The sequence below is a fragment of the Embiotoca jacksoni genome, unplaced genomic scaffold (assembly GCF_022577435.1).
Source record: "Embiotoca jacksoni isolate LCO1_2020_lvr unplaced genomic scaffold, fEmbJac1.0.p SCAF_14, whole genome shotgun sequence".
Taxonomy (NCBI): Eukaryota; Metazoa; Chordata; class Actinopteri; family Embiotocidae; genus Embiotoca; species Embiotoca jacksoni.
This window is the reverse complement of record NW_027185274.1, coordinates 7,724,230-7,751,427: the sequence shown is the minus strand read 5'-3', so window position 1 is coordinate 7,751,427 and position 27,198 is coordinate 7,724,230. Positions and strand designations below refer to the sequence as shown.

The following is a 27,198-nucleotide window of genomic DNA, read 5'->3' as shown; positions in this document are numbered from 1 at the left end:
AGGTAATGTGACAACTCTCATTACATTAGCACCGTTGCGTTCTGCTGCGCTGGCTCCGGGCAGATTAGCCAGTCGATGGACAATCCTCTTAAAGCAGTCTGCATTAAGCCACAGTGAGAGGCTGGGTGCTGCTCTCTGTCCTCTGCCTGCCCCTCCCAGCTCTTTGTCTCTGTCTTTCTCTGGATGCGTCCTCCTCCTGATGCTCCTTCCTCTCCACTAGTTTTGCTTTTTTCACGTATTTCCTTCTCTTCGCCTCGTTCAGATCTTTTTGTCCACCTGCCTGTTGGCCTTGCGGAAAAGAGTCTTGATCTCCTCTGTCACCATCTCTTGCCAGTTGTCCCTGGTTAACACAGAGTACAGAGTTAAAACCACTGGTATATTTTACAGAGAAGATAATTTCAAGCGGGGTTACGGCAATGAAAGACACACAACAAATGGTACCACGAACACAGTAAATCACTTTTATTGTCCACCACAATAAAAGTGAATGCACTTAACAGAGTGGGCTTTCCCCAATCTGCTTAAGAAGAAGGTGATAAGATCAAGAGATTACTGAAACTAGAGGATCAATCAGTGCAATTCAAAAATCGATGAGAGGAAATTGTGTGTGTGCAGGCTCAAAGGGTGGGTCACATCACACTGACAGTCACAGGGACATTTCCACAACACAACACCAGCTGGCATGCAGATCTCTACCTCCTGTGTTTGGACTAAGAAGGTCAAGCCTTTTTCTCAGCTTTCTTTCTCCTGTACGCAGCTATATCCTCAGGGTTCAGCCCGTGATTGTCTTCCCTGAAGTAACATGTGGATAGTGGCAGTTTGCATAGGTCCATGTTTATCACTGGCAGGCAGCAATTTACATGTTGATTAAACTAAAAATAAGGAACATTTCTTAAAACAAATCTACACTTTTACATTTTTAAATTACTTCATATTAAAGAAAATCTGGTCACATTTTTTTAAATTTTATTTTTAGGTAATGCCAAAAGTGCGAGGAGCAATGCTCGATGTAAACTCTTACCCTGGTTTGATCTCTGGTGGTTTTGGCAAAGGCTTTGTAAAGCTGTTTTTCCCCACAAGCCAGTATGTCTCTTCAATACCTTTACCCTGCAAGAGAAGGGCAAACAGTTAACGCAACTGTGTCATTCACTAATCTTTGGACAAGTATGATCATCCCAGACTGTTACCTTCAGCTCTGTCTTGCCTCGGACATCTATTTCATAACCCTCGTTGAGAGAACGGAGTATATTCACAGTGCTCATATTTACATGGATTCTATAAGCTGAGAAGAGAAGAGAAGAAAAGAGGAGAGGAGAGGAGAGGAGAGGAGAGGAGAGGAGAGGAGAGGAGAGGAGAGGAGAGGAGAGGAGAGGAGAGGAGAATATGAAGACTGTTGACTAAGAGTTGACACAAAACAGCAAACTGTGGTGGTGATGTGTAAAGCACACTCACGCAGCCCAGTGGATTCCATACGAGAGGCAGTGTTGACGGTGTCTCCAAAAAGGCAGTACCGAGGCATAGTCAGACCAACCACCCCAGCCACACAGGACCCTACAAACACACATCAAGGAACAATGATGTCATTTTGTGAAACATACAATTTAGAAACAACATCTATATTGACAAATGCCTGTCGCTTTTCCTCTGTTTTTGATCAGTCAGGTGTGTAGGCTTTACTACCCGCTCTAAATGTATTCCAGTAGTAGATGTACATAAGTGTGGAAGGCATAAATATCTAAACAAGTCAAGTCCCAAACCCAGGATCTGTCCAGTTTAAAGATGGATCCAACAATAAGACTCTGAATGAAGTGACACAGAGTCAAGACTGAAACATTGCAAAGTGCAATGCCATGAATGCAACTGTGCAAACATGCAGTTTATAAAAGGAATTTCTTCTTCAATCATTGTGCATGAGTACTGGACCGCCTGGTCACACGGAGCAGAGGTTAAATAATGTAAAATAGGGTGATACGGACTCTGACTTTCTATCAGCCCACCTGAGTGGATTCCTATTCGTATCCTGACGGGCACGTCTGGCATGTGTCGCATATGGAAGGTTCCCACTGAGCTGAGGATGTTTAGGGACATGTTGGCGATCTCAGCGGCGTGCTTGTTTCCATTTCTCTTAGGCAGGCCTGATGCTACCATGTAAGCATCACCAATGGTCTCCACCTGGACACAGTCAACATATTTATTCATTTATGGGTATATCAGTGTCTCTGGGTACTGCATATGCACTGAAGACATATGCTGTTGAATAACATAACTCAGAATCATTTTGGCTCAATGGGTTCATTGGGTTCATGGGTGATACAGCATGTTGTTCTTTGGTCTCTCGAGTGATAAGTGAGTGTGTTCTCTGACCTTGTAGACATCGTGGTTACTGAGCACGGCGTCAAACAGCGTGTAGAGGTCGTTGAGCAGGTCCACCACCTCTATGGGATCACTGAGCGAGGAAATCGTCGTGAAACCCACAATGTCACTAAAGTAGATGGTCACCTGGTCAAAGTACTCCGGCTCCACTGTGGCACCGGTCTTCAGGGCCTCTGCCACAGAACTACACAGGAAATGTGAAAGAGAAGTGACAGACAATCAGGAAAATAGAAGTCAGAGTGTGGACTGGATCGTGTGTGTGTGTGTGTGTGTGTGTGTGTGTGTGTGTGTGTGTGTGTGTGTGTGTGTGTGTGTGTGTGTGTGTGTGTGTGTGTGCGTGTGTGTGTGTGTACTCACGGTGGGAGCATCTCAGACAGCAGCTTCTCTGTTCTCTGCTTTTCCACTTCCAGCTCCTCTGTTCTCTCTCTGATGAGATCCTCCAGGTTGGAGCTGTACTGCTCCAGCATCCTCAGCATGGAGTCGATGATGTTGGTCTTCTTACCCTTGTTGATGATCTTGAACTATTGTAGAAATTACACAATCATATTAAATCAAAAGAATTGTTAAAATCATTTTATTGGATTGAGATAAGAATAAGACCACGTGCTTCTCTTTAAAAACGTACCCGCACAAAGATCTCGTCAAAGTTTGGTCTGCGGTCAGGCATCTCGCCCCAGCACTGCTTCATCAGCTGGATACATTCAAGTGGAGCCTGGTCCGGGGCCACTGTAGGACGGCACATTGGAGGAGGCTTCTTCACCTTACGGATGATCTCTGGGGACGAAATGTAGGAGAATGGACACATGAATCCAGGTTCAAACAAGGATACGTAACAATAATGTGTTTCTCTGTTGGCTGTGTGCTCTGTTTCATTGTGGTAAAACACATTATCATGACCATAATGAACACAATGGTGGTCTCAATTGTCTCAAACTATTCTGTGATTTGTCTGCTACTCTTTATCTACATCTCCTCCTCTGTGGTGGACACGTACCTTCAGGTGAGAGACCCAGCATGCAGTAGGGCGGCCCTCTCACCACCACCTCCTGAAGGATGATAGAAAAGCTGTACACGTCTCCCTTGTAAGTCCCTTTACGAGAAATTGCAGGGTCACGTAGGAACTCTGGAGCGGTCCAAAACAGATCTGAGTAAAACAAAAGAAACATTTAGAATACAGTTGGAGTATCATACTCCTCACTGTTATAGACATGGCTTTAGACATTTAGGCATGTAATGCTTTTAAACCCTTAAGGTTTAAACCCTCACTCTACCACCACCTTTAAGAATAAGATAATACAAACACAAAATATACTGTATTTCAAACATAGCATGTGGGTAATCATACATTTTAATGGCAGAATTTTTTTTCCAGAGCAGAAGTTACCTTCAGGTGGAGGTTCTATTATAGGAGCTTTCTGAGACTCCAGCAGCTCATTGAAGCCGTAGTCCGTGATCTTGAGGACAAAGCGCCCGTCCACCACACAATTTCGAGATTTTAGTCGGCCGTGGGGGAAATCCCGGTGGTGAAGATACTTCATACCCTGGAACGCAAAAGCTTTCTTTGTAAGGGAAATATCCCACAATCTATCAGTAAATAATCCCATTACTGTCATATTCACCCCTGAAAAAACATTGGCAACATGACAAGCAGGGTTTTTATACAGCTGGCATAACGGTGTGTGTCACATGTCACAGTATCAGTGTGTTTACCTTGATGAGATCAAGCAGTAGCGAGGACTTGAACATCCAGTCTAACTTCACATCCTCATTCCTCAGCAGGTCCTGCAGACTGCCCCGCGAGCAATGCTCCGTCACCACTGCAAACATGGTGCAGTCGGAAAAGAAGCCCAGGAAGGGATTCACATTCTCGTTTCTCAGGTCCTTCATCTGAAAGAATAAAGAAGCACACACCGCACATGCAGTGTTTGGTTTTTATCAGGTCCATAATGATTATTTCCTAGTTTATTGTTGGTCCACACAAGAGAACGCAGGTATGTAGGATGCATGCAGTATAACGGTGCTTCATCAAACAACAGCAACATGTTGCTCTACCTTTGTGAAAATCTTGGTGGTGCTTTGTTTCACGTCCTTGAAGTGTCCCTCCTCAAATTTCTTCAGCCACACCCAGTCACCCTGAAGAAGAAAGCAAGCTGTTATTGTGACAACAAAACTTTGTGTTGAGTAAAGAAAAAGATAAAACACACGGATTATCTTCCCCTAACAAACTTAAACTCTGGACCACATGTTGTTTTTGAGTTCTGAATTTGTCAATATGGCTCCTGTGTGATACCCTGTGATGGACTGACAACCTGTCCAGGTTGTACCCTGCCTTCGCCCAAAGTGTGCTAGGATAGGCTCCAGCCCCCCCCCGTGACCCTATTCAGGATAAAGCGGGTATAGATAATGGATGGCTGAATGGATGGATGGATGGATGGATGGATGGCTCCTGTGTGGTAATCCATAACTGAACCACTTTTTTAAACAATATATTGGAAATGGAAACAAGTAAAAGAAAAAAACTTGATTCTGCTGTCAGTTCATTCACACTGACCAAATATCTGTTCAAATACGTTGTCTGTTTAAAGGTATTCATTAGAAATAATCTCATTTTATTTGATTGTGTATAAAACAACCATAAATACTATTTATACTCACAGCCCATTGAAAGATGTTGTTTTTGTTGGATATAACCCAACAAGAGTTGATGGCCACACAGGCACAGCCCTTCTTCATTCACTTACTCACCGACTCACTTCAAGAAAGCTTTTCGACATGTTATGTTGGTCACACACAGCCTGAACCAACACCTGCACTGACTCTTTCGGTGTGTAATCTACCTCGTACACGGCCACATTGGTCGTCTCGTGAGTTGCCGTCTGAATGCTGTTCATAGATTGAGAGATATCTGCAGATTTCTCCTCCAGAGCGCTCTTGGACATACTCAGATCCTCCAAAGTGATTTTCTGCGAAACATAATAACATCATTGGAAAATTAGTTATACACAGAGACATGTGGTCATTTACACACATAATCCCATGTGTCAATGTGATGAACCGATGATAGATTAACGTGCTGCGGCATTGTTGCTGCTTGCCTTCTTGCTAAGCTGAGGATTGATAAAGGTGAGATCCTGTAAATTCAGAAGAATCCGATTGGGACCTTTGACCAGCTGCATTTGCTGAAGTCTCCTCCTGCCACAGAGATTTAAAAAAAAAAGATAATAAAATCAGTTCAACCAATGACAGTAGGTTTCCTAAATCTTTTTTAGAGATCATCTTTGGACAGTAAATTAAAATTCACACTCGACAACCTAATTTAGGATAATGAGATATGAAATAGGAGGAATAAGTAAATCAATTTTAACAAATAATAATGTTTAAAGTGCTTTAGAAGGCCAGCAATAGTTTTTTTCAAAAATGTTTTCCTTTTAGCTATAAAGTTATATTTACTATTGTCACAGGTAAAGTAAATCAGCAGTGATAGTATGGTTTGAACTCCATTTTTTAGATATATATTGTTACTATAATCCTCTTTTGAAATCGGAAATTGCAATCTATATGTTAGTCTAAATCACAAAATCAAAAGTACGAATGACTCTTTATCTTATCAATTTATTCTAGTAACATATTTAGGAAGATCTGAAGCTGATCCTTCTGCGTAAGTCTCATTAGTTCACAGATGATCTGTGTGGTCAAAGTGCATTCTTAATTCTCAAGCTTTTACAGAACATGTAACAGTGTCCTCATTATTCCACAGAGTATACATGTCTCTTCTTAAAGCTGATGAATAAAAAAGGTGATGCAATCAGAAAGTATTCAAGAGGAAAACAAGGCTAAATGTATATTATGAATCTGTTTGTATTTCCAGGCCGTACCTGATGTAAAGACTTAGGGCGATCCCTCCTACAGCCACAATGAGGATGATAGCTAACACGACTATGATGTAGGTGACCTCCACACCTGAGGATGATAACACATGGATCATGACATGTTGGAAAAATGACAAGACGTACAAAGAACATGCCATAGAACTGCAAACATCTCCATACAAACTCATCTAAGTGAGCACACAGCCACATTCACACAAACAAATATACCTCCCGTGCAGACGGCATTCCTGTCAAACCAGCAGTAGGAATCGGCTGCAGGAGGGGATCCTCCCGGAAAATTAATGGACCTCCCCGCGAAGCGAAGGACTCCTGACGTCAGGTCCACCATATAGGTCGGGTACAGCTGACTCCCCAAGTTGTCAGAGTCCAGGATGATGTAGTTGGTCTTGACCTTCCCACCGATGTCCACCTGGACCTTCTGGTTGAAACCGTTGAAGGTGGTGTTCCTTGTGAAGTAGGCCAGGTTTGAGCCTGACAGCTGCATGCCTGCCCTCCTGACATTGTGGATGGACTTGGCCAGCAGGTATATGCTGTTATAGATGGTCCCAAACAGTGGGTTAACCTGCAGGTTAGCGAAAACGATTTAGTAGGGCCGCGAGAGAAAGCACGATAAGTATCCTATTTCAACATTTTAAAATTGATAGATGGGAAAAATTATATAAATGATAAGAGATATAATAAAATAGAGCATTATAATGAGTATTGGATTATTTTTGTATGCTTTACAGAAAAAAAACATTAATTTCACATGTTCAAAAACTCAACGTAATCATATGCGACCACATACACATGTGAAACATGTATTTTAGCCATAGGAAACATGGTTTTGGAACCTTTTTATGGTGAAAGGTGTGAAGTCCATGAAAATTCCGATGTGAAAACTTTTGCACATATTTCCCAATGTTATCATATGTTTAAAAATGTGGTAAACGTGTCATACATGTTTCTCATGTGGAAAACATGGGGAACTCAGGCAGGAGTTGAAATGACTCCTAATAACTAATAATTTGGCACATAAGCTTCTTTATGTTGAAATTTGAAAAGAAAAAAAGCAAGTTTCAAGTACATTTTCAGGTAATAGTAAAAAAAAAGAAATAAACACTCTTTAATAGAGGAATACTGAGAAAAAGAGGGATAATAAAATGCACTTTTGTATGTACTGAAGACTTTTCGCCTGGGTATGTTAGTATGAAAGAAGAAGTGAACCTATCTATTAATTTCTCAGAATGATATCCAAACCCGTCCCACCTGCTCTGCCTGCACTGCCAGCATCACCTCCTTGCTCTTCTTGGCCGCAGTGAACGCCTCGTTGAAGGACAGAGGCTCGGAAGCCAAGGTGATGGTGAGCACAGCATCGTAGGCCTCCCTCAGCCTGCTGTTGTTCCGCAGAGGGAAGTAGGAGACGTTGGTGTAGGGCACGCTGTAGTGGAGCGCGTCATAGGACACAAACGCATACTTCCCTTTAGTCAGGCCCATCTTCTGCGCCTTGAGAAGAAAAGTAGTCTGCTGCTCGCCTCCGAGCAGGGTGGAGTGCATGCACATAATGATGACTGAAACACAAAACAAAGAAACACTGTAGTAAAATATTTGTTTATGGACATTTGTGGTGTGATAACATGACTGAATTCAAGTACTCAAATGTCCTCCTTGAGCGGAAAGATTGCATTTATAAATTCAAGAGGATGCACAATATCAGAAACTAAACCACTTGTTAAAATCCATCTCAAGAAGGAGAAGTCAAGCTGCACAGATGGATTAGGTGTTGACCATGTAATGCATCATCGAGCTGAGGACCTTTGATGCATGTCATTCCTTCATGGCTCTCCGCCCTCTTTCCAATCAGCGCTCTAATATCAATTCAAAGGCACGAAAATAGAAGTCATTGTTTTTTGACAGCAAACAAATTAAGTTGGTTTCCTGATCACTTTGGCCATCTGAATCTCAGGGGAAATCGGAACTGTCAAATGACTTCCTGGTCAGATGGTAGATTTAAAAAGGCGGGGATGTCAGAATATTCTGCTTGTACTAAGCAGCACAACATTTAGCAATTCGGCAAGTTGTTCACTAATAGCTTCTCCCTGTGTTTTAATGCTGCAGAAGTTATCTACACATATACGAATCTTGGAGACATTTTATGAAGCTGCTGTATTGATTTGCTCACAGACTCACCCCTGATTTCTCCTGCTTTCTGGATCTTCCTCAGCGTGTCCTCCACCTCTGTCTCATTCATACCAATAGATGTAACGAGTCCAACGGGAAGCCCCTTACTCCTCAGAGAGGCAGCCACTCTCCCAGCGGTGTCCCTCCAAATATCTTCATTGGACGAGACCACCACGACGCTGGCCCACCTGAAGTGTTTCAACACAGTGAACAGCACCTCAGTGGGTAACGGCACTGTCCTCGCAAATGTCGGGTATGCTGTGACATGGTCCAGCTCATAGGTGACACAGCCGTGGGAGAAGAGGGCCTTATCCCAGGTCTTGGCCAGCAGAGAAGCTGCAATACAATACCCCGGGTTGGTGGGGCCCACAAACGCATCTGCCATTTTCTCATAGTAAATATACGCCATGAGGGCTTTGGACGTTTCGCAAGGCTCCTGGAGGAGGATGAAGTCCATTTTCAGGCCCAGATCCAGATTGAGGTCTCCGTTTATCCTGCTTACAGCCAGCCTGGCGGCTGCAGCTGGCAGAGCCCTGTAGTAAACGGGGTCGCAGTTCCAAGGCCCCAAGACCCCCACTTTGAATATTAAACAGCGGACACAACAAGGGAACGTCAACACTCCCAGGAGAACCCATAACAGAAAGTTATAAAAGGGCAGTGTCGCTAAAGTTTGTCTGCTTTTAATTATGGGCACACATGGATTGTTGGACTCCCATAGCGCCCCTCTGTAATTTGGAGGAATATGTTGCATTTTCCTTCCAGGGTGTCCAAGGTAGTGAATCTCTGTATTCACTAGTAATCACAGATCAATTATTCCACTGACACCTGCAAAAAAGGGCACAGATAAAAGTCTCAGTAATTACTCATTTTCAGATCAAGTGCTACTCTGAGTCACAAATGGCTGAATTTAAACAAAAGAACCACTTACCATGTCTTTAATGCCATCAGGACAGCTTCAGGGTCCAATGAGACAAGCTTACAGGTGCCCTCTTGGATCGTTTTTTTTTTACTGTCTCCACATAAATCGTCAACTAACCATCCCTAAAACCTTACCTATCTGCCCTGGTGTAACTCTGGTGAAGACACAACCCGGTCATTGTGTTTGGATTATGGGCTGACAGTGACGGGAAGAGCTCGGGCGCTGCGTCTGTAGCGTTTGGAGACAACTTCAGCACCCTGGAGAGCTACTTACGCCCCGCAGTCAGCGTCTCTGAAGGCTCCTGTGCGTTTCCACAAACAGCTCTGTTCACAGGCAACATATCTAGAAGAAAATGAAAAACCGCATCTAGTCCTCAGGTTCTTTTTTCTGTTTGTATACGTGAAGAAAAAAATAAGTCACGTATTCAAAATCTAGTTAAATAAACAATCTTCATCCAAATACTTACTTGAATAAAAAAATAACAGAAGTCTTTTGTGTATTATAAATATGGGAGGCCAGTGTCAGCTACAGACTCATTCAATCAAATCCCTCCAAAGTGACCCGGGGCCAAAACGTAAGTGTTACTCACTAATCCATTTGCAGTGAGGCACAATATAAGAGGATTGACAGCAGGCCTTAGTCTACTCTAAAAGCCTTGCTGTCGTGCAGGCTAGGCCTTTTTTCACTGGTAGTATACTCACAAAACATGTTCACCATGTTGAATTTGAGATGTGATGAGGAAATAATACAAGATTTATTCACTTCATACACAAGTTGCTCTCATAACTCATTATGTACTGTATACAGAGAAAAAGAATATGTGACACAGAGTGGGGACATTTTTCTCGCCATGGAGACACCTCCAAAGCCACAGTGCACAAAGACACCTGAACCGTACTTTAATTGGCCTGATATGCCCACAGTACAGCAGGGCCTGCAGATTAAATAAATTTGAACCCTGGTGGAGAGGCAGTAATTAGAGATAACGAAGGGCTTTCCCCTGTGGGTCTCATGAGTTCTGCTGCGTTTTGCCCGCGTCAGTCTTTTTGGTTCTTTTTGAAAAGACTCCACCGGTGAAGCAACTTGCCTGGCAAGAACAGCTGGTTGCTACAACACCAACGACTGGGTTAAGGATGAAATACAGAATATGGGATGGATGAATGACTATATCAGATCATACAGTGGTAGCTTGAAATAAAAGTAAAAGAATTTTGTTTTGTTTTCGGGAATAATTCAAACATAGGTTATAAAACATTTGTGTGTATGCGTGTGTGTGCACGTACTCTTTTAAACTTCCTGACCGCTGACGTCTAAACATAAGGCAGTAAAGAAACATTATTGAGAAAATTACAATACATATTGCCTTACGTGCTCATGCAGGTATAAAGTGATTCCACCTTTGTTGACCCATATCCCACATAAGCTGAAGAGCCTCTTAAACGTAACACCTTGACAACGGTGTCCCGCTTCCAGGAATAGAGGACAAGAATGATGACACAGCCATTGTCTGCCCAGCGAGCAGCAAACACAAGCTCTGGGCTGCACTGGACACAGTGAGGCATCTACACCGCTCAAAAAAAATAAAAGGGAACACTTAAACAACACATCCTAGATCTCAATGAATGAAATATTCCATTTGAAAATCTTTATTCATTACATAGTGGAATGTGTTGAGAACAAAATAACAAGAATGATCAATGGAAATCAAAATCATTATCCCATGGAGGTCTGGATTCAGAATCATACTCAAAATAAAAGTGGAAAAATCAGATCACAGGCTGATCCAACTTCTGTGGAAATTCCTCAAGATAAGTCAAAATGAGGCTCAGTAGTGTGTGTGGCCTCCACGTGCCTGTATGCACTCCCTACAACGCCTGGGCATGCTCCTGATAAGACGACGGATGTTCTCCTGAGGGATCTCCTCCCAGACCTGGATCAAAGCATCAGTCAACTCCTGGACAGTCTGTGGTGCGACGTGGCGTTGGTGGATGGAATGAGACATGATGTCCCAGATGTGCTGGATTAGATTCAGGTCTGGGGAACGGGCAGGCCGGTCCATAGCATCAATGCCTTCATCATGCAGGAACTGCCGACACACTCCAGCCACATGAGGCTTAGCATTGTCATGCATCAGAAGGAACCCAGGGCCCACTGCACCAGCATATGGTCTGACAATGGGTCTGAGGATCTCATCCCGGTACCTAGTGGTAGTCAGGGTACCTCTGGCTAGCACATGGAGGGATGTGCGGCTCTCCAAAGAAATGCCTCCTCAGACCATCGCTGACCCACCGCCAAACCGATCACGCTGGAGGATGTTGCAGGCAGCAGAACGTTCTCCACAGCGTCTCTAGACTCTGTCACGTCTGTCACATGTGCTCAGTGTGAACCTGCTCTCATCCGTGAAGATCACAGGGCGCCAATGGAGAAGCTGCCAATCTTGATGTTCTCTGGCAAATGCCAATCGCCCTGCACGGTGTTGGGCTGTAAGAATGGGCCCCACTTGTCGACGTCGGGCCCTTGTACCACCCTCATGGAGTCTGTTTCTGACAGTTTGAGCAGAAACATGCACATTAGTGGCCTGCTGGAGGTCATTTTGTAGGGCTCTGGCAGCGCTCCTCCTGTTCCTCCTTGCACAAAGGAGCAGATAGCGGTCCTGCTGCTGGGTTGTTGTCCTCCTACGGCCCCCTCCACGTCTCCTGGTGTACTGGCCTGTCTCCTGGTATCTCCTCCATGCTCTTGACACTGTGCTGACAGACACAGCAAACCTTCTTGCCACAGCGTGCATTGATGTGCCATCCTGGATGAGCTGCACTACCTGAGCAACTTCTGTAGGTTGTAGACACCGCCTCATGCTACCCCTAGTGGTGAGGGCACTGGCAAAATGCAAAAGTGACCAAAAATCAGCCAGAAAGGACGAGGACAGAGAAATGGTCTGTGGTCACCACCTGCAGAACCGTTCCTTTATAGGGGTTGTCTTGCTAATTGCCTCATTTCCACCTGTTGTTTGTTCCATTTGCACAACAGAAGGTGAAATTGATTCACAATCAGTGTTGCTTCCTAACTGGACAGGTTGATTTCCCAGAAGTGTGATTCACTTGGAGTTACATTGTGTTGTTGTTTAAGTGTTCCCTTTATTTTTTTGACCAGTGTATAATATTATAAACAAGTAAATAAATCAAGAAGTAGAATATATTGTCAGAGTTATCAGAATCCTAGTATGGACACATCTTCCTCATTTGTATGCACCATGTGGGAAAATGGGAAAAGCAGTGTGGGCAAGAAGGAGATGAATGATTAAACATGTCCTTGGACTAATAAAATACAACAGGGAACAGAATATTTCAAAGTAACTTTTACTTTAAATATTGATGCTAAAGTGAAGTGTGGACAGAAAGTCTCCTTAATAGGGAAAGGAAATCCTTGAATGTTGCTTACGCTACAACAATGAAGGTTAAAACAGTTATTATGAGGTGTGTCTGTTCCCTCAGCTCACAAAATATATTACAGATTCTAATCAAGTCAGAATTATTTTTTAATAAGTGAGAGGAGGCCGTTATCAAGTCATTTATAGCATCAATGTGAGAAAAATGAGTTTGGCTCAGACCCCTGGATGACATCAGTCACGACCTAACTTTTTATTTATCTTTTTACATAAAGTCCTGTGTGATCTTGATGTAGTTTAAATGGAAGCTTCTGAAAAACATTCCCACAAACACAGTAACACACTTGGCGCTTCCAACTTTTAGGCACCAATCATGAATTATACTGAATACAGAGGATGATGGTATTCGACGTTTTAATAAGGCAGCCGTCCTGACTTCTTGTGTCTCCTTGAAAACCACAATTTTTATTTTCTTTTACTTTCATTGAGAACTCTAAATTTGTTATGAATGGTTCCGTGACTCATCACAGTGAGGCTTTAGTGAGACTGTCTCTAGCTCTGGTGCCATCTAGTGGATGTCTCCTCTTATGGCGCATACTTTTACCCTATGATAAAGGGAACATACTTTGTGCTTATAATAATTGATGGTTCACCACATGGGACACTAAAACCAATAAAATCTTGCTTGTGTTTTATATTGTTTTTATATTACGTATTTTGTAATTGACTTCTTTTAAGTAGCTTTGAACTGCACACTGTTTGTGGTCACTGGAAATGTAATCATTATACATGACGACTATAAAACACAAATAGAACAATTTGTAATTTACCGCAAGCATCTTTTTCTGCATTGTGTTCTGTAAATCAAGTTTTCCTATCGGCCCATTTAAATCAGCCAGGCTGAACACAAATCTGAATATATAACTTCAGTTGTGCCACGAACAGGACTTGTACAAAAGCAGCAAGCAACAGACAAGTGTGTTCACTTTTCAGCCTCAGACTCACATCACAAACTGACATCACAAACTCTGCTTTCAGTCACCAACACCTACACTAATCAATCCCTCTGCTCCACAGACCTTCTGTTAAAAAAAAATTAGCTTCACATAGAAAGTCCGATTTTTTTTTTTTTGCCTCAACCACCGAATTCATTAGTTCATTAAATTTATAACAAGCAGAAGAGGGGATAAACTCACATACTTGCCATCTTCAGAACAAAATAATCTGTCCGTTGTTGTTGTTTGTGAAGGCAGCAATCACTTTGTTGGTGTCCAGGGCCACTTTTCTCTCAGTGTTTACAGCCATTAGTGCTGGCTACTGGTTCCTGACTCCTCACAGCTCCGCAGGGAGTCTTTAAAATACTGAGTCTGTGGGCAGGCAGTAGTCTCACTGTGACTATTGATCCAACTAACTTTTGTTAAAACTTATCTGCTCATTATCTGCTGATCTTGGGCTCTCTTTGGAACGATTGCTAATATAAACAGCAGCAGCTCTTCTTCCTCATCTCCATCCTCTCTGGCTTTTCTTGGTCCTGGTTAGTGGCTGCTGCCATTGTGTGTACACCTACATGAAACCTATTAACATCGGGTATGAGCCCAGTTAGGTTCACAGTCCCTCCCGTGTCCAGGTTTATCCTGAGTTTCCAAAAGGAGTTAACTAATGCTAAGTTACCAAATACTTGTGCTATGCAAACAGGGAGTGGAAGTCACCAGGTCAAAAGTTCAAAGAAGGCTGCTCCCATTGGTCAAATCAAATTACCTGTTTTGGCTATTTGTTTTTTAGTATGAAAATAATCCGTTTGTTTTATTAACGTGTTCATTCATTTTTCAAATTCTTAAATTGTCGCATTTACATATTAAGTTTAAAAATGATACACTCAAGATACACAACATGTAAAACCAACACTTTCGTTTGCACTGCCATTTTTTTTAAAGTAATTTCTACATTAAAAAAAAAATTGTTTCACAAAATAATATCACACTCTGTTAACCTACCCTTCTTATTTTCACAGCCTTCAACATTTTCAGGAACATGCAAGAGCTGTGAGTGTGTGCATCAGTAGCTACATGTGTAACACGAAGTGACATGTTGAAGTAAGCTGCCCTTTCCATTACAAATAACTTACATGTACTTTTACATTGTCTAAATTTTGGCGTTAGTCTGTGTGTACCCTTGAGAGTGCATGTGCATGCAGTCCACTGTTTGGGTGTGTGCTGTGATGCTATCATGCTCTCATGAGGAAAACAATGGTTGAGGGTGCAGATGAGGAGTGGGGGGCCCTTCCGCATTGTGTGAGCAGAAACAGATGTTCACCATAATTCATCACACTTGACCTGCATGTTTCTGGTCCTCCATTATGAGGACTTGTTACAATATCTCAATTCAGTATTTTGGGAAGTAATTGTCCTGGTACAAGTTGTACCTTTTTTTTTTTTTCTTTTTTTTTTTCAAATGTAGAAAAGTGTTTGGACATGACTAAAAATCTGAATTACAAATACAATTTCCATAATACAACTGAAACAAAGACTATGAACATCTTATTGAAATAAGATGAGATCAAATCTGTCTTTGCAAAAGTTGCCTACAACACTAGAGGCTCATTTCTGCAGCTACAGAACTAGACCAGTAATGCTGTGTAAGCAGCAACAGGAAAAGTCTGGGTTTCCGTTCACATTAGTTTTTTATCAGTTTCATCAAAATGCAGGCCAAATGAAACAAACCGCCGCCTTGTTGCACAACACTGCATTTGAACTTTTCTTTTCATATAGGCTAGTTTGCACCACTTTCACCAGAGGGCGCAATGACAAGCAGCGTCCCGGAAGACTGACGTGTAATCCTTTAAAAATAAAAGCGTGATATTCATCCCCGATTTTGTAGTGTCAAAATTTAACGAGATTGTTAAATCAGTTTCAATGCAGAGACACTCTCAAATTTGAAACATGAATAAATACATGGTTAAATGAATAAAGTTAGGTTTTTTTTTTGTTTTGTTTTTTTGTGCCGGTAAGCGTATAGCTGGCTTGAATGATTTATTCACATCCTGGCCTGCATAAGCACCGTGGAAACAGTACCCAAGGCAACACAATGAAAGACCCGAACAGAACTGCCAAATGCATTGATACTAGTCTGTTTTATTGCATTTATTTGCTGAAACCTCTTAAATTGGAGCTGAAGCATTTTGTTTTGAAAGTTACCAACAGGAAGTGGTCTCGCGTTTATGTGCAAGCGTGCTTCACGGTGGTAAAACGAGCCGAAGGCAGGCAGGACTTCATGGGATGGAAACAGGCAAAGTGTGTCCCGGTGTCCCCGTCTCCTGACAGTGTACTGTGGCGGAGGAGACACACGCAGATCGGTCCGTGGAGCTCATGAAGCCCAGCAGACAGACGAAGCACCGGGACAGAGGAGCGCTGCGGGGGTCCGGAACATGGGAGCGGTGAAGTGAGGGGGCAGAAAAGCGGACTGTCGGGCACAAAAGTAAGTTCCTCTGAACATAGGCTGACGAGAAAAGTAATGAAAGTAGGACTGTTTTAAATCTAGTACTACTCAATTTCTATGAAAGTGTGTGTTGAATCTTTTGGACAAGAGAGAGGCAGCAGAGCAGCTCTGGTCAGATCAGATTTCACGTTTGCCTGAGTTGAAGAAACCGCCCCTGGTGTCCCGACTGAACTGACCAGGCTTCTGGTGTGTTGTAACTGCAAATTATCCAGACAGAGAGGAAAGCAGAAAACTTTATGGTGCGTGGAAAGTGTTGTGAATGATGAGCACAGATGTGACATGTGGAGCCGGGCTGACAGCTCCAAGGGGCGGGGAAGACCGTAAAGGTATATGGACGGTGCATGGCCAGGACTGTGGTGGAGGGTTGAGCAGCAGAGCCCTCAGCTCGCAGCGATCTGCCACGTACGGCTGCAAGAAATGTGATCTGCAGAGGTGCCCGTGCATTGAGCGTGTACCCGCCTCTCCTGTTAACTTCCCAGGGCATGGCATGGTGGTGGTTCTCTTTGCGGTAATGCAGAGGCAGCAGTGACAAATTTGTCGCAGTTGGTCAGACTTTTTATGATGTAGGAGTCTAGAAATCTGGTGGAAAGATTCCCGAGGGTTCTGTGGTTTGGACAGCTGCTGGTTTAAAAACAGAAAAGGGGTGGGTGAACAGAAAACGACCAAATATTTTAATAATCACTTAATCTTTTTAAGTCACTTTTTTATTTAAATGTTTTTTTTTAATTCCCTGAGTCAAGCTTCTATTATGTGAATATTTTCTGGTTCCTTCATGTTTCCATGATAATAAACCAAATATAATTTGGTTGTGGACTGCAGGACAAAACAGGACTGTCTCGTTTTTTAATCTGACTTTTATTACAAACACTGCCACTATTTGTATTCTTTAATGCTAAATAAATCTAAATCATATCTTTCATAGTTCATGCTAATGCTTTGGCTACTACTGTACCTAAGATACTCAAAAATAATTAGATTGAAAGGGCTCAAAGAACCTTTTTTTACGAGCAATTACGAAAGAATCATTAAAAAGACGTTCTTGAATGAACCCGTTGGATCCACAAAGAACTCTCTTGAAAATGGTTCCTTAAAGAACCTATCTTTACTAAAGTTCTTTGGATTTATGGTGTCTTAGAGAACCATATTTTATGTTTCTACAAAAGGTTCTTAAAATAATTTCTTGCTGTTAGGTTTGTTGTGGAACTGAAAATGGTTCCTCCATGGCATCACTCCAAAGAACCATTTTTGGTTCCAGTTAGCACCTTTCTTTTTCTGAGTGCATCTTCAGCCTTTGGAAACGCTGATGGACATTCTTGATCATTTTCTGACATTTTAAAGACCTAAAAGCTTTTTGATTATTCAAGAACATAATTAACAGACTAATTGATAATAAAAGTTGCAGTTGTGAAGTACTTGGCTCTGTTTTGATTAAAAATCACAAGTATAAGTTCTGCTATGTAGGCAGCATTTTCATGTTGCTGGTGGAGGTGATGATAGCTTAACTGTTGGGTAGTTTACAACAATTAACTTGTTTTCAAACTAGCTATAGATGTCAAATGAACATAGTGGAGTATAAGTACAACATGTGGTACAAAAGAAATATAAAACAGCACAACATGGAACTTAAAATCAAACAAAATTCTTGAATGCAGTGATGGAGTTAATCATATCCAGTGAGCGCTTCTTTTCCTTAAACATCTTAAGCATCTAGCGTTGCATCAATGCCGCTTGATGAATATGATTAGTCTCCTTGCTTGTGAATGGATTCATTCCCCATAGCTGTTGGCTTTCCATCGCCCCCTAATTGTTTTAAAACACTTAAGCACTATCAATTTAATTTAACATCACCCGGCCTTCTCCTCATTGTCATGCATTCATTTGCTTAAAAGGATTAGTGTGGCATCCATCTTCTCATTACACCGTTTTCAGCCTTCAACTTGAGGAATAAATTGGGACCGAGCAGTTTCGGTGACAGAAAGAATACATCAGAGCACCGGAGGGTACAGAACAAATTGAGGGCTGGATGAGGTTTGACGTAGCTGCAAATGAGTGTTTTTAAATGGGAGAGCTAAATAGATAGTAGGTTAGGAACGCTTACTGTGTTCTGCTCTTCATTTAGTTTCCTATTTTTCACTGTCAATAAGCGTCATGCATTTAGATAAAAAAAAGAAGCAGCTGGTAGAAAATGCTTCAGATAAGCATTTGGCTTGTGGGCAATAAAAGCAATGCTTTTACGTTGACGTTTGACACTGAATCGGATGAGTGTGCTAACACACTGATAATTGGATTATGACAAAGATAAGGTTCTGTATGCAGTGGCAAGGAGATACGGTTTAATTTAATCAAAGCTGTGCCCTCAGCAGTAATTATAGCTGTATGCGTTTTCTTTAGGTAGATAATTAAATAACTAATGGCTGACAATCCTCAGGGGACAGCAGAGGTTGTTGTGCTGCTTTCCCAGGATAAAAACATGTGAAAAGACATCTGAAAGTGAGAAGGTGCTGGGGCGTGATTTCACAGGCCTTTACCCATTGCCCACTCAGGGGGTTTGCAGCTCGTCCTGCCGTTGCCGTCGGGTCATTGCGGTAGTTAGAATGTGTCTGATTTGAAGGCAGCGCCAGTAGCAGTGTGCTGTTAGCTGAGATTTATTGGTGAGAAGTTGAGAGGAACACCTGGTGCAGAAAGTTCATGATCCTTGCTGAAGCAACAGATGGAGGGAAGGATACAGGAGGGGATGGATGAATGTGGCTTCAAAACCACACAGAGGTGACGAGCTGCTATAGACCAGCATGATAGATGTGGAGAAAAAAAAAACATGTGACCACTTGGTTTTACTGGCAGTTTCCCACGTTTAGTCTGCATATGGTTTCTCTGTGGTTTTGTAACCAGGCAGATCTTTTTGAGGCCTGCAGTTTGCGGTGAAACAAAGTTGTTATTGCAGGGCAGGCTGAGAGGGAATTTAATGTATGTTTTATTGCAGCCAATGATGTAATATATACTCATGAAATAAGAGTTTAGCAGTTCCTGCACATGTAATGTTAAATTAAAACTGAGAGAATTAATTAATCGGTTCATCCATCAACTTTTCCCCAGCCTTGATGTGGTTAATTCCATTGGAAGACCATGTAGCTTGTGAAGAGCTCAACTGGAAAAAAATCCTGTTAAATGTTGTTCAGTGAGTGAAAGATTTGTGTACTCAGCTTAATTAACTGTCTTAAAACTCCCCCATTCCTGGTAAAAACCTGCAGCTGGAGGGACTCTGGCTTTCACTTCCAACACACAATCACACTCACTCCTACTCAGTACTGACTTCCCCATTGTATATAACAGACTGAACTTTGAAAAAACATCTACACTATATTACACAATCAGTAGGAATAAGAAGTCCAGGAGTCAAAATGGAAAAAAACAAAAAAAAACAATGCACAGAGGTGAACCACTTTAACTAAGTGGACTTTGAGCTGCGGCAATCAGCCTGCGCTTGTTGTCCCACAAGTACGATTCAGCTATGTGACCTCATCCTCTTACGTAAGCTAAAATAAATAACCTTAACTCCTGTTAGGTGTCCAGATAACAGTTGCAACCTAAGACACTTCGCCTTCACTGCAGACCCCAAAAAGTTAAAATTTGGTTATTTAGCTGCTTTTTGCAAGAACACACCAACATGCATTTCTATTATAGGCAGAATTTTCCTCAGGAAGACACCTTCCGTCCCCTTCCCCCATCCACCCTCCATTAAATGTAGAGCATTTCGCGTGAACTTTGAATTAAAGTGCTTCTGATAATGTCCTGTTCATTGCATTGTCGTTGAGGAACAAATATCTTCTAGAGTATGAGAAAAATCTGTTAAACTGCTTCAGTCCTTCATAGGTTTGAGCCAAATTACAGCACAATCACTAAATCCTGTTTTGTGTCTAAAAGCTTGTTTCAACCTGAGGGTGTAATTAAATTTCTTGCATGGCTGTAATGCTGTAAAACTAAATTGTATTGCTAACATGTGCTCTGCTGTGTCATGCTTGGGCGAACTGACCATGACTGTTCTTTTCTGCATGTTACACAACTCTTAACCTCTGTCCAATTTTCTGTGTGCGTGCGTGCAAGTGTGTGTATATATATATGTGTGTATGTGTGTGTGTGTTTGTACACATGTTGCTTAAGATGAACAGGATAAACTATTCAGCTCTCACAAAGATATAGTTAGACGGAACGAGCTGGAGCAGAGAACAGGTATGTTGGGTTCTCCTCTGGTTTTTTTTTTTTTTTTTTTAATAAAAACAAAACTAAAGTATCTACAGTATTTTTATTTACTTAATATATATTTATATAAGCTGCAATTATTTCAAATTATGGATCCTTGTTTGCTGAGTCTGCAGGCTTTATTTCCTTTATGTAGTTTCATTTTGAAACATTCTCTTTAAGCTGTTTTTTCAGATGCAGGTCATATGGCAGTATAATTTTCAGAAAGAGAACTTGTTGCTCTCATATTTTCATGTTTACAAGCATGTTTTCTAGAAGTGTTGAAATGAGTTGATTTTAAAATGTTTTGCGATGTAGACGATTCTGCATTGTTGCAGTGACAACCATGTATGGGCATGAAAATTACTCGGTTTCAACTGAAGTAAATCTTGCATCGGGATAGCTCATTTCACTCTTTTCAAAACTAACAATTTGTTTGCTACATCTGTCTGCGTGCACTGCAGTAAATGAGGGGACACTGTAGGATCTAATGATCATCTGCATGCAAGACGTCTAGCAAACATCTCTAAATTGCAACTACAGAAACCTGGCTTCTACTGTCACCAGTGTTACACAGTTATGTCTCTAAACTGCATGGAGATGCATCGTGCAATTGAACCATTGACAGTTGAATCATAATCAAATCGAATAATGAGGCCAGTAATGCATACTCATTCTGTCAAAAGTTCACGTGAAGAGGACTGAAATGCACGACTCAAACGACTAAAAAGCAAAAAGTGAGCTTTTGATATGAAAACCTGGCAGGTAAATCAAACACAAGGAGTTGGCGGAGGCAGAGTCTAAAGTTAAAACCAGGTCAAAAAATCATAATTCACAAGCAAATGCAGGAAAACAAAGACACTAGGACTTGGAATGGGAGTAGCGGTGAACTGAACACTGCTGGGTTGTTCGGCTGAGTAGAAACAGGTGAATGGAGAGCAGAGGTGGGTCAGGGGTGGTGATTCAGCAGGAGGGAATGGCTGGTCTGAAGAGGTAAGAGATAAAGAAAGGACAAAACCCAGATTGCAAGACTTACAAAAGAAGGACAGAAACCACACCTGTAACACAGTTTGCCAAGAAAGTGCAAATTAACTCATTAATTAGGTCGCACTTATAACGAAGCCTGTTGCTGGAATTAAAGGCTGAAAGGGATTCCTTCAAAGGCGCTGTCAAGTGTGAAAAAAGCCTTGAAATGTTAAAACAGTGAGTTGAGTTTTGGACAAGATCTGATCTATTGATCAGATGAAGACTGTACTTCACTGACATTATTGGCAGTGGCGTGGTTGAAAATGTTTCAAATATTAATAGCATATTTGCTTTCTCTCCAGAGCATAATGGCACTCGTCCTGTGGCTCGGCCTGTCGCTGCTGGCGGCTGTCCGGTCCAGCGCAGTCCAGAACTGCCACCCTGGTTGCCACTGTGAGGTGGAAAGCTTTGGGCTGTTCGACAGCTTCAGCCTGACCAGAGTGGACTGCCGAGGGCTGGGACCCAGCATCTCCATGCCCATCCCCATCCCGCTGGACACTTCCCACCTGGACCTGTCCTCCAACACCATGGGCCTGCTCAGTGACACCATGTTAGCTGGTCCAGGCTACACCACCCTCGTTAGCTTGGACCTCAGTAGCAACGGTATTGCAAAGGTCAGTGGTTTGAGGAACTGATGTGTTGACTTTTAAGTCTGTGTCTAAACGCCACAGAGGCTAACAATTGAGCTCGCGAGCAGGTGTGTCCACCTCAGTCATATTGTTAAACTCCAAAGAACAACTTGGTATGACCAAAATAACAAATATATTGGCTTACTATTCCATGAAAAATAAACTTCCATGACCTTCGCCATTTCTGTAAACATCACAGCAAACGCATCACAACTCTTTAATTTTGAGTTCTCAGAAAAGCCTGAGGTCTGACATCGTGAATACCACAAGAGTGGAAAGTTTCGATGAACTTTTCTCTTGAACGCAATAAACACGACTCTATTTCAATGCAGCAATATATGCTGTCGCCAACATTACTATTACGAAGCGTCACCTAAATGTATTTACTAATTTTGGTTCGCTCCAGTTGGAGAGGGAGGATGTTTTCGGCAAAACGTCTGTAAAAACTTGATTCATATAACCTGCACACCACCAGATGGCGGATAAACAAAGCTAGCTACGAGCTGGTGAACATTTAAGAAGCATTTAGTAGCTGAACTGCCAGTCATGTACTTCAGGGACTGGTTCAGAACAAAGCAGAGTTAAAAGCTTACGTCCGTCAGATATACATAAACATGAAGTGAGAGCTAATGTTTTGTATCTGCTAGATGTGTAAATCAGCAGTTTTGCTCAGTGTTTTTTAGAAATCAGTGACCTCATGAAGAGTGTTTTAACCAGACCATGAATACACTCTTTTGTAAATTTGAACAGTTTATTCAAACTGATGTTCAGACGTACACAGCTCAGACCTACGAACTGCGACAGGCTAACTGTCGAGTGTGTCTTTGTAAATGATAACGGGTTAGTTGGTCACTCCAAATAACGTTTGATGAAATAATAAATCTGTGTATACACTTCAGGGGAAAGAATGAGTTGTTAAAAGTACTTTAAAATTTTACAAGAACATGAAAGGGAGACCAATATGTACATGCACATACATGTATTACTGTATATTATATCTCGTTTATTTTTATTTTGCTGTATCTGCAGCTCTGAAAATACTAACTTGCAACTCACTGCTAAATTACTAACCCATTATCCTTATGAACTTGAGACCTGTCTTCTCATTTTCAGGTGAATCCCAATGCATTGTCCAAGCTTCGTTACCTGGAGACTCTCGATCTGAGCCACAACGACCTGGAGAGCCTCTCGTCAAGCTGTTTCTCTGGGCTCCCGCTGGCTGAGGTGGACCTCAGCCACAACAGCTTCCATGAGTTCGACATGGACGTGTTTACTACTAAAGTGAACGGGGAACCTGTCAGCGTGGATCTGTCTCATAACAAGCTTGTGTCAGTGTCCACCACTTTGCATGGACGAGTTTTACATATCCAGAGCTTAAATCTTTCAGCAAACCAGCTGGCGAGTGTACCGAGCCTGGCCGGACTTCCACTGAGGTACCTCAATCTGGATGGGAACCCCATCACACAAATCAAGGAGGGAGCCTTCGCTCAGCTGAAAGATCTGGTTTATTTATCCATCAGTGGCCTCCATGAGCTTCAGCAGATCGAGCCGTACACCTTCAAGGGCCTCCAGAGCCTGCAAGTCCTGGATCTTTCAAACAACCCTAAGCTCAAGAGCCTCAGCTTCGCAGTGTTCAGTGGACTAGACTCCCTGCAAGAGCTGAATCTGTCTGGTTCTGGTGTGGCATCCTTGCCAGCCAACATGCTGACCCACCTGCCCAGCATTAGGAGTATCACACTGGGACGAGGCATCCACTGCTGGAGGACCCAGAAACAGGGACAGTTCCACCCGCAGATGGGGCAGATGCAACATAATGAGGTGCTCAACTGTAACGTGGAGGGCATTGTGTCGTGAGCCTGTGCCTGACGTGAAAATGGACCACTCCTTACGGTCCAGATGCCAGCGCTGTGCCTTATCTGCTTTGATATGCAAAACACTTTTTTTGTGTTGCTCTCACTTGGCTACATCTGTCCCAAGGTGAGACTTCAGAATATGTCTTAAAGGTTTAATGTAGCCTCCATGAACTCCTAACATCAAATTATACATGCTGTACTTTTTTAAGAACACAACAGCATCTTACACAGCACAGAACAATGTTTTAACATACAGTGTAGTCTAAACTGGTAGAATCGTACATTTCATGAAACGTACATTTGAAGTTGTACGTGTTGGATTCATGTTCTTCAAGTGGGACCATAATTTGAGTTATTTGCACTTATTCCAGTTGTGGTATATTTTTTTCAATAATGCACTAAAACATGGCGATCAAGTGTACTATAAAACCTTCTACGCATTGCTCATAACTTCCGTGCCGAGGGATATCATACGACTGTTGACCACTACAATTTTTCATTTGACTTTTGAATGTGACGTTCAGTGTAAAAGGTTAAAGGTATAGTTCGTGGAAAGTTTCTGACACTACTCTCATGTCTTTTCTGTTCAGAAGTAGATTAGCTTGGCCTAGCACAGAGACTGGAAGCAGGTGGAGACAGTTAGCCAGCCTCTGTTTGAAGAACCTCGAAAGATCAATAATTAACACGTATCTGTTGTGTAGAAACATCAAGTGTCCAAATTGTGGTTGTACCCCTTTTGTCCTGCTAGATGGAATGACATATAATCTATTAATTAGGTGGATTTTATCAGACAGAACTAGGTTACCTGAATCCCCCCAGCCTTAATGCTTGTTAATCTGCTGCTTTGCTTCCCAAAATGTCAATCCAAGGACCAGATTTCTGTTATTTAGTCTGGGTGGGAAAGTTACAGTAAAGTCTTATTAGACATACTGAGAGTAAAGCTCTTTTACTGACCATTACATTACTTGAATTACTGTCCAATAGTTCTCGTTGTAAGACACTACAGGTTTTGGTGTAAAGCTTTTGCAAATTAGTCACATGCAGCCTTTGAACTGGCACTCATTGAATTGTGCTTTGTTTGTTTCAATGAGATTACGTAACGGGAGCAATCAAGTCGTCGAGTCGCGCTCCACCTGAAACAAGACAAAAGTTGTTTTAAAAATGACAACGTATCACATATTTGGTGATGCGGTATGTGTTGATGCTTGAACACCCATGCTGCATTGTGCCTTCATGTGTAACGTTACCTTGGCATTCCTGTGGTATTTAGAGGACAATCTGCCTCAAGACTGCATATTAGAGTATGTGACTGGTGGCAATCTGGGTTTTGGTTTTGAGCTTTTAAAGAAAATCCATCTTTTCTGTTTGTTAATTAAAAATCAGCCTTGTTTTAGACGTTTATATTTGTATGTATGTAACTATATTGTATATAACTTTATATGTATGTGAATCACATGTCTAATAAATTGACTATTCTTCACATTGCGGTTTGAATGACTGTTACTCCTATTCTGTGACATAAAGCTGGCGACAGTTGTTAGGTGTGTCAGTGAAAGAAAAAGCACACACTTTAAAATACAACCACATACAGGCAAACTCTGCCAGCGACTACACTGTATTTAACATTTTGCTTGAAATCCAGTTTTTCAAAGCAGTTAGTGATTTTTGTCTATGCAAAGCACTGACTCATCAAAGGGTGTGTCTCTTTTTCAGGGAAGTTTAGATCTCTGAGTTCTACCCTCACAGCACTTTCTTCACTGTTTACAGGCCAGTAGCACACTGCTTTATTTACTCACAAGTGTCTGGATACACACATGCACACTTGTGGTCTTGAATGCCCCTTTAAAGAAAGTGGGCAGACACACAAGGGTTTGGCAGGTTACCATGCTACACTGGGCTGGTAACCTGCCAAGGAAGTGACGGGAAAGGAGACGAGAGGAGAAAGGCAGAGAGAGCTGCGTATCGGACACGGCAGCTTACAGATATTCCACTGGCAAGTAGTGTTTGTCCTGTGAGACAGAGAAAACCTTCACATTAGGCCCTGTTCTCTGTGACACATCTTTTCAATTCCCAGAACAGCCAAAAACAACTGACTAAATTGAGGGGGTTTCAGATATTGCACCAGAGGTGGACTGTACATGTTACATCATTAAAACTAAACTTGCGAACACAGAGGATCTTTTGGTAAGCCTCTAACCAAACCAGAATTTCTCCAGCTGTCTGAGTGTCTTCATGTCTGTTTACACGTGAATGTGACTACTTTCTTTAAGTGAGTGGAAGGCTGCTTGAGAGCCCTCAGTGGACTGGCCCCATTGTAGAAAACACTTCCAGATGACCATCTCGCGAAGCGCTGGCATGTTTAGATGTAAGGAACAAACCATCCTTCAGAAACTGCATTCAGCAGAGTAGATGATCGTGTCAACAATGTGAAATCACAAACACGAACCAGAAGTGGGGGATTTAAAAAAAAAAAAAAAAAAGGAGTTCCACAATTGTGGCACTTCATATCTGAGCATACAGTTTTAACTGTTGGAGGTGAAATAATGTGTTCAAATGTGAGATAGTTTCAGTGGAAATCAGAACAAGATCTTGATCAGAAGGCTACACTGGATGACAATCAGCTCATGGGTTTATTTATACAGTACATTCCAGTTTTCTCTTATAACAATGTCCCTGTGTGTAGTCATGGGACATGGACAGACGTGTTGAAATGCAGCACAAATATGTTGACATGCAATCTGCGTGACACATCACACACCAGCAGGCTGAAAAAGAAGATAGTGTCTGCATACATGTGTATCACGCACGATGGGAGATGATATGCAAGGCCAACTAGTGAAACACAAAAAGTTCTGCAGGGTCATTTTTCATATGAAAGTAAAAAAGCAGACAAATCCAAACATGTTTTATCTCCGCTGCTTGTTTTTGTGATCTGAAGTAATGTCACCACAAACATGCAGTATCTTCTTTAAATAAGGAAAAGGGTTAATAATCTGGAGGACATGAAACCTTTCTCAGGTTCCTCTGTTGTGACAAACTTGAAACCTGGAAAACTGAGACCACAGCATTTGCATGTACAGTATATCTTTTGTGCAAATATTTGTGGTTTCATCATCACCAATATTTATTTTTATTTTTTTTAAATTTCAACAGTTTGTGACTTTTTATGTATAGGCCTACATATATTCTTAAGTAACATAAATAATCTTTTATTTTTGAAAACAAGTTGTGATAT

At 41.9% G+C, this 27,198-nt stretch overlaps 2 protein-coding genes across 2 annotated transcripts; one reads left to right on the top strand and one right to left on the bottom strand.

Annotated features, from left to right (window-relative positions):
* Positions 1-258: 258 nt before the first annotated feature.
* On the bottom strand, positions 259-9,174 carry gucy2f (guanylate cyclase 2F, retinal). The gene is made up of 18 exons (XM_069147295.1): positions 8,433-9,174; positions 7,512-7,813; positions 6,471-6,825; positions 6,249-6,333; positions 5,469-5,565; positions 5,211-5,336; positions 4,426-4,506; positions 4,084-4,260; positions 3,758-3,914; positions 3,368-3,517; positions 2,999-3,147; positions 2,731-2,894; positions 2,365-2,557; positions 1,998-2,172; positions 1,453-1,551; positions 1,188-1,282; positions 1,022-1,107; positions 259-340 (listed from the first exon to the last, which is right to left on the bottom strand). Exons 1-18 carry the CDS (start codon positions 9,172-9,174, stop codon positions 259-261), a joined length of 3,315 nt encoding a protein of 1,104 aa, XP_069003396.1.
* Positions 9,175-15,974: 6,800 nt separating this feature from the next.
* Positions 15,975-25,443, top strand: tsku (tsukushi small leucine rich proteoglycan homolog (Xenopus laevis)). The gene is made up of 3 exons (XM_069147717.1): positions 15,975-16,198; positions 21,784-22,095; positions 23,224-25,443. Exons 2-3 carry the CDS (start codon positions 21,790-21,792, stop codon positions 23,962-23,964), a joined length of 1,047 nt encoding a protein of 348 aa, XP_069003818.1. The 5' UTR covers positions 15,975-16,198; positions 21,784-21,789; the 3' UTR covers positions 23,965-25,443.
* The last annotated feature ends 1,755 nt before the right edge of the window (positions 25,444-27,198 follow it).